General features: G+C 34.7%; 1 protein-coding gene across 1 annotated transcript; it reads left to right on the top strand.

Moving 5' to 3' along the window:
- Window positions 1-1,265: 1,265 nt before the first annotated feature.
- On the top strand, window positions 1,266-6,559 carry LOC127804488 (uncharacterized). The gene is made up of 3 exons (XM_052341358.1): window positions 1,266-1,481; window positions 1,571-2,169; window positions 6,534-6,559. The coding sequence occupies exons 1-3, from the start codon at window positions 1,468-1,470 to the stop codon at window positions 6,557-6,559; spliced, it is 639 nt and encodes a 212-aa protein (XP_052197318.1). The 5' UTR covers window positions 1,266-1,467.
- Window positions 6,560-7,820: the final 1,261 nt, after the last annotated feature.

Genomic DNA, 7,820 nt, shown 5'->3' with positions numbered 1-7,820 from the left:
ATGTCAATGAATTAAACGAGAAAGAAGAAGACAATATTCAACATAAAGATTCATTTATTAATTTTTATGATCCAGGGTGTTGGAATAAAATTGACCAAAATGTGAGAGATTTGTTAGTAGAGAATGGTCCAAAACGAGTTGATGGAGTTTTGTTTCCTAAAGATAGTAGTGGTAGGCATTTTGAATTATCACAATATAAGCGAGTATTACTCAATGGAGAAACAAATGATAGGAGATGGCTAGTATATTCAGTTCTTTTGGACAAGGTTTTTTGCTTTTGCTGTAAGTTGTTTAAGACTCAAAAAACAATGAGTAAAATTGGTCCGTTGGGAAATGAAGGATACAGAGATTGGCATAATATGGGTCGGGGTCTTAAAAATCATGAAGCAAGTAAGGAGCATATATATTGCATGACTAGTTGGATTGAATTAGAAACAAGACTGAATAAAAATAAAACAATTGATCAAAGTGTGCAGATTGAAATCAATAAAGAAAGAGAACACTGGAGACAAGTGTTGAAGAGGATAATAGCTGTTGTGTAAAGATTGGCAAAAAATAACTTGGCATTTCGAGGAGATTGTGAGAAGCTTTATGTGGAAAACAATGGTCTTTTTTTGCAAATGATTGAAATGATTGCTGAGTTTGATCCGATTATGAAAGAGCACATTCGACGTATTCAAGCACATGAGACTCATTATACATATTTGGGCCCTAAAATTCAAAATGAATTGATACAAATGTTGGCAAATGAGGTAAAAAGTTCAATTCTTAGAAAAGTTAAACAAGCAAAATATTTTTCAGTCATATTAGATTGTACGCCAGATGCTAGTCATGAGGAGCAAATGTCTCTTGTAATATGATGTGTGGATTATTCAGCAAACTCTGTAATGGTAGAAGAATATTGGGTAGAATTTTTGAAGGTTGATGATACATCAGGGCTTGGACTTTTTACTGAGCTTAAAAACATGTTGACCAATCTTGAGCTGGACATTGATGATATAAGAGGTCAGGGGTATGACAATGGGTCTAATATGAAAGGGAAGCATAAAGGTGTACAGATAAGATTACTTGAAATAAATCCGAGGGCTTTTTATACTCCATGTGGTTGTCATAGTCTTAATTTGACTTTATGTGATATGGCAAATTGTTGTCCTAAAGATATGTCATTTTTTGGAGTGATACAACGCATCTATATATTGTTTTCTTCATCTACCAAGCGATGGAAAATTTTCAAAGATCATGTGAAAGGTCTTACACTTAAGCCATTGTCACAAACACGTTGGGAAAGTCATGTTGAAAGTGTTAGGCCTATAAAAGAGCAAACTGTACAAATAATAGATGCTTTATTTGACTTGGTAGATACTAGTGAAGATCCTAAAACAAAGAGTGAAACTGAGTCCTTAGCAACATATGAACTTTAGAATTTTGAGTTCTTGCTTGGCATGGTAATTTGGTACAAGTTATTGCATGCAATCAACACTGTAAGTAAATTTCTTCAAGCTGAAAATATGGATATTGATGTTGCTATCAGTCTTTTAGAAGGACTTCTTTTGTTTCTTGATGACTACAGAGAATCTGGGTTTGATAAGGCCATGGTTGAAGCGAAACAAATAGCAAATGAAATGGGAGTTGAAGCTGTATTTCGAGAAAAACGCATGATTCGAAGAAAGAAACAGTTTGATGAGGATGACAGTGATAAGATAACACAATCAGCAGAAGATTCTTTTAGAGTAAATTATTTCCTCTTCATAATTGATCAAGCTCGTTCTTCATTTCAAACTAGATTTGAACAATTTAAAAAATATGAGGAAACATTTGGATTTCTGTTTAATTTGGAGAGGTTGAAGTGTGTTGATGATGATACTTTATTGGGGTCTTGTAAGAATCTTGAAAAATCCTTAACGCATAATGGTCATTCTGATATTGATGGAGATGATTTGTTTTTGGAGTTGACAATCTTGAAATACTCTTTACCTAAAGAAACAAAAAAAGCAATTGATGTGGTGAACTATTTGAAGAGAATGGATGGGTGTTTCCCAAATGCTTGTGTAGCCTACAGAATTTTGTTAACTATACCAGTTACAGTTGCATCTGCAGAAAGAAGTTTCTCCAAGTTGAAGTTGATCAAGACTTATCTCCGCTCAACTATGTCACAAGATAGATTGAATGGTTTGGCTATGTTGTCTATTGAGAAAAAAAATGCTCGAACAACTTGATTATGTAAACTTGATTGATATTTTTTCCTCCAAAACTGCAAGGAGAGTAGTTTTTAATTGATAATTTAGAAAATTTTCAATTTTATTCTTTGATATGGTGTAAATATTTATTTATTTATTTTATATTTTATCATAAAAAAAATAAAATTTAAATGTACTCTACGATTCGGGGGCTCATTTTTGCATTTCGCCTCAGGGCCCCCAAATCTCAGGTACGGCACTGACAGTCACCCAAGGGTACGGGCACGGACACGGACACGGACACGGGTGCAGGCGCAAGCATGTACGTGGCTACTCGAGGTCACATAAGGCCACATGGGGTCATGCAGGGCAATAGAGGCACCTTTGGGTAAGGGTTACGCGGGGTCGTGTAGGGCAATAAGGGCGCCCCAAGGTATGGGTCACTCAAGGGTGCGGGCGCGTGCACAGGTGCTGGGCCACGCGACTATGCAGGCTTGGGCACATGCTAAGGTACGCTAGTGTGCGTAGGGGTATCGTAACAGCTGCGTGGTGGGTCCTGGCCATGCAAGTGGGGGCTTTCACTTGGCCACATGGTGTCGTTTCGTTTTTTTTTTTTATTTATTTATTTTGATAATCCACTTCGTTTATTTATTTTTAAAGATCACATCAATATATATATACATATATAGAGGGGGGGGGGGGGTTGACCACTAAAAAAATAATTGGGGGGGGGGGGGGGGGGCGGTTGACCACTAAATAAATTATAATATTATTTATGAAGTACATATATATCCTTACTTGAAAGTCTCTATATTAATTTACAAAGCATACTTAATTTGCTAAATTAAACGGTGAATAATCTTCATGATGGGGTTTGGTGAGTCAAAGTTGGCTGGCTGCCATATATCAATCAATCAATTAATTAATTAAATGTTTCTTAAGTCTTACACCTATAAATAAGTTTATAAATATTTTTTATAAATTAATAATAATTCTTAAAAACTAATAAAACAATTATAAATTTATATATATATCACATTAATTTATAAAAATTATTTACCAAATTTATTTATTAGTATATTATTTTTTTCCGTGTTTACCATTCAACTACCAGCCATAATTTTCTTTTTACAATTTCTAATAGAAAAGTTGCATGATTGAATTTAAGAGTTAGGCTTCAGACATAAGTTCTAATTATCATATTTATTGGACATTTTGTTTAAAAATTTTTAACAAAGGATATTAAATATTAAATTTTTATTTTTATTTTTTTAAGTAAATTATAATGTAACGCCTCGCTTTCTCGGACGCGTTATAATTTGGGACAATTTCGGGACAATAATTTTTTTTTTCTTTCAAACACTAAAGCTGAACCACATCATTCCTCGAAATCGTCCCAAAATTTCTATTTATTAATCTCGAAAGAGAATCACTATACATGTCAAATGCGGAAGCAATGATCGAAACCTGATATCTTAACATTAATCATAAATAAATTCTTACATCTTCAACATACCTCAAAACGTTCAAAATCTAAAGTAGTAGAACTTAAATACAGGGGCTACGTTACATACATTTCATTTCTCATGCACTCTACTAAGTGTCATTTCATGCCTCATTTATCCTCGTATCTGCTACAATCTCCACGTGGAACGTTTGAATATTCCAGGGGCAAAACCCAAGTTAGATGATGAACCATCTAAGTAAGGGTACATAATGCTATGTCATGTGTGTATGCAATGTCTTATCTCGTAGGTGTCAACTGCACCTCTCTTGTTACCTACCATTTTAGCGGCTCCCTCTTTCGAATCCGAGGTGTATGGGTGCACCCTTGGTAAAATAGTAGTGGCAGTTCGTACTCCCTACGGTCTCAAATGCGAGTGATCAATGATATCAACGTATATTTATACATTTCATAGTCATGTCATGTATGTAGTCTACGTGCTGGATACATATCAACGCATGTCAATATGATGAAAATATTTTCGAGGAACATAAACTACTTACAAACCAAGCATTTTCCATAAAACTAACTTTAATTGGGAAATACCACTTACCTTCTCAAGCTTATCGAGCTACCTCGATATCCGTGCCTTGCCTCGATTTGCGTGCCAACCTCAAAATTTGCACAAATCTCTTCAACTTCAGCCTCAAACTATCCTAATCACCATAATTATTTAAATAAATATTAAAACCTATTTTTTCATAATTTCTGGCATTTTCTTTAATTTTACTTTCTATTTCTTTCTATTTTTTCCTCAATAAATCCAGATTAAATATTTCTAAAATATATTCTTAAATATTTTACTACGAAAATTCATAAAATAATATTCCTGAATTTTTAAAAATTTCTGGAGAATTTTACTTACCTTGACTTAGCATCTCATGCTTCCCCTTAGGATAGGCTCCCTCTTAAGACAAAAGAAACAAAGTAACAAGTACAAGTACGAGAGTAACCACACAATTCATCAGAATTTGCATATAACATTGCCAATAAAAAATGACAAGTACGTAGATTCATCAATGAACAAAACATCAATGAATTTTAAAACAAGAGTACATTACAACTTAAAATAAAATGTTCATCACAAAATGTCGTATATGAACCAAGATATGTAAACTGATCATGCTATCAACTAAGGATCCACAGAAGGAGGAAGAGATGGGGATGATGCAGTTGGAGGCAATCGAGACAAAATGAGCTACATAAAGTGTGTCATCCGAGCTGTATGCTCGGCTTACTAGCTATGAATTTCTCAAACCTCTCCTCGAAGTGAATCAACTTTATCTTGAAGATCAGTAATCCTGCATGGATAACAAGATCATCTGGATGATATGAGGGCTCTCCAAAGAGACGAGATGGAAAGGCTACCAAAGGAGACAGATACGGTACAGAAGAGGTGGCATGAGGCTCAGTTGTAAGAGATAGAGGAAGATCATCTTCATCCTCAGGTGAGGAAGGTGCCCTGCTCTTCTTGGACTTGACCCAATTTCCATGTTTATCCTTTTTGTATCCCATACGTCCCAAGGTCTTGCTATTTAGGATTTTAGAAGGTTGAATCGAAATGCGGTGAGTGTTAACAAGAGACACACTATCTACCTTAGAATCGATAATCATGCTAATAAGCATTCCATATGGTAGACTCCTTTGTGTTGTTAGTGAATGCGCCAATCATCTCACTAACGATTAAGGAACAAAGATTAATCCTTTGGTGGGTCATGATATGGTATATGAGCCATTTATCTTCCTTAGTAACTTGAGCAAAGTTACCATGTCTAGGAACAAAAACTTGGGCACAAATGAGGTGTAAAGGACGACCCATTAAGGATAGTTTAGATGATGAGTCGATGTAAGATGGAAGAGACTCATCTTCAAAAATAGTTTTGGCCGCAAGGTCATGATTAAATTTAGTGGGTTTGTAGATGAGGCATTCATTAGGAATTTGAATAAAAGTGTTTATGTGCTTGGAGTCTATGTTGATAGAATTTTCATAGACTTTGGTTTTGAATCCAAATTGGGTAGAATAACCATGAATGGTGTTTGATGCATTGTAATAGAAAGCTCTAACTGCATCTACATAAACATCTCTATGTAAAAAGATAAAGGACAACCAACCAAATCCCTTTAGATTACCCAGGTATGGAAATCTTATAGATTCTAGGAAATCAAAGTCAAGGGCGTTTCCTAGTATGACTTCACGGGATGTGAAAAGAGTATAAAAACGATCAAGATTAGATGGATTGCTTACCAATCGTTGAATATCCATGGGTTCATTTGAATAGCCTTTTCCTGAGGATTGAGGACGTTTAGTTCTTGCCATTGAGATGAGTGAAATTGAAGAAAATCAATGGGAGTTATGGTAGCAAGAAGGATCGAACGAGCAAGGAGGAGTGGAGAGGAGATCCAATCGATAAAGAGACAAAAGAGAAGGAGAATGCGGCATGAGGGCAACTCGATAGTCGCCCATTCTATATAAATCCCGATAGGAGCGGTCGACAACTCTTCTGGAGCGGTCGACAAGTTACTTCTAGGCGGTCGACATCATGATATGACTAGTTGACCATTTGGCTTTGGTTCAACAAGGTTGATTTTAGCTTACTCAAGTGGTCGACAGTCTCAATGGACCAGTCGAACACTTCCTTAAGAAACAGTCGATAACATATATATAATTGGTTGATCGGTTCTTTATGCCTTTTTGAGAAAAATAAGCATAAAAGATGTGCTTGCAATGTAAACACATAAAGTACATATTCATGATACATTACACAAAAGTGAAAGTCATTTTAGATATTGTGTTAGGACATGATCATTCCTAGTTCACTTCTAAAGTATTCAAATTTGTTTTTTATCTATAGGTTTAGTAAAGATGTTGGCTACTTGATGGTTTGTATCAATAAACTCTAATTTTATGTCTTCTCTTTTATTGTGATCTCTAATGAAATGATGCTTGACCTCAATGTGCTTAGTTAATGCATGAAACATGGGATTTTTGGTTAAGGCTATTGCACTTGTGTTGTCACACTTTATTGCTATGTTTCTAAGTTTTATGCCATAATTTTCTAATTGATGCTTCATCCACAAGATTTGAGTACAACAACTTCCAGCTGCCACATATTCAATTTCGATGGAAGAAAGTGGGACGGTATTTTGCTTTCTACTAGACCATGATATTAATGAGTTTCCTAGAAATTGACACGAGCCACTAGTGCTTTTTCTATCAATTTTGCATCCATCATAGTCAGCATTAGTATAGGCTTCAAGATAGAATTCATTTGTCTTGGGATAGAATAATTCTAGATTAGATGATCTTTTTAGATATCTAAAAATTTGTTTCACTGCTTTTAAATGAGATTCCTTAGGATCAGATTGAAACCTAACACATAGGCAAACACTAAACATGATATCCAGCTTGCTTGCTGTTAGATATAATAATAATCCAATCATGCTTCTAAACAACTTATTGTCCACTTTTTGTCCTATCTCATCTTTGTCCAAACATGATGAATTGCTCATAGGTGTAGCTATAGGTTTACTATCTTGAATGTTAAATTTTTTAAGAAGATCCTTAATGTATTTTTGTTGGGATATGTAAATTCCTTCATCTTGTTGCCTTATTTGTAACCCTAAAAAATATTTCAATTCTCCCATCACACTCATTTCAAATTCTCCTTCCATTAAGTTTGCAAATTTATCACATAGAGATTTATTTGTGGATCCAAAGATAATATTATCTACATATATTTGTACTAATAGAATGTCTTTGCCTTGAGTTTTTATAAACAATGTTATATCTATTTGTCCTATTTTGAATCATTTTTCTAGAAGAAATTTGCTAAGTCTTTCATACCAAGCCCTAGGGACTTGTTTTAAACCGTATAGAGCTTTAGAAAGTTTGAATACATGATCCTCAAATTTTGAATCCTCGAAACCAGGGGGTTGTTCCACATATACTTCCTCATTTATGTAACCATTTAAGAATGCACTCTTGACATCCATTTGATATAGCTTAAAATCTTTGTGGCATGCAAATGACAATAGCATTCTTATGGCTTAAGTCTAGCCACATGGGCATAAGTTTCATTATAATCTATTCCTTCTTCTTGGCTATATCCTTGAGCCACTAACCTAGTTTTGTTCCTAAT

This window comes from Diospyros lotus, chromosome 6 (genome assembly GCF_014633365.1).
Source record: "Diospyros lotus cultivar Yz01 chromosome 6, ASM1463336v1, whole genome shotgun sequence".
Classification (NCBI taxonomy): Eukaryota; Viridiplantae; Streptophyta; class Magnoliopsida; order Ericales; family Ebenaceae; genus Diospyros; species Diospyros lotus.
This window is presented reverse-complemented; position numbering and strand designations above follow the sequence as displayed.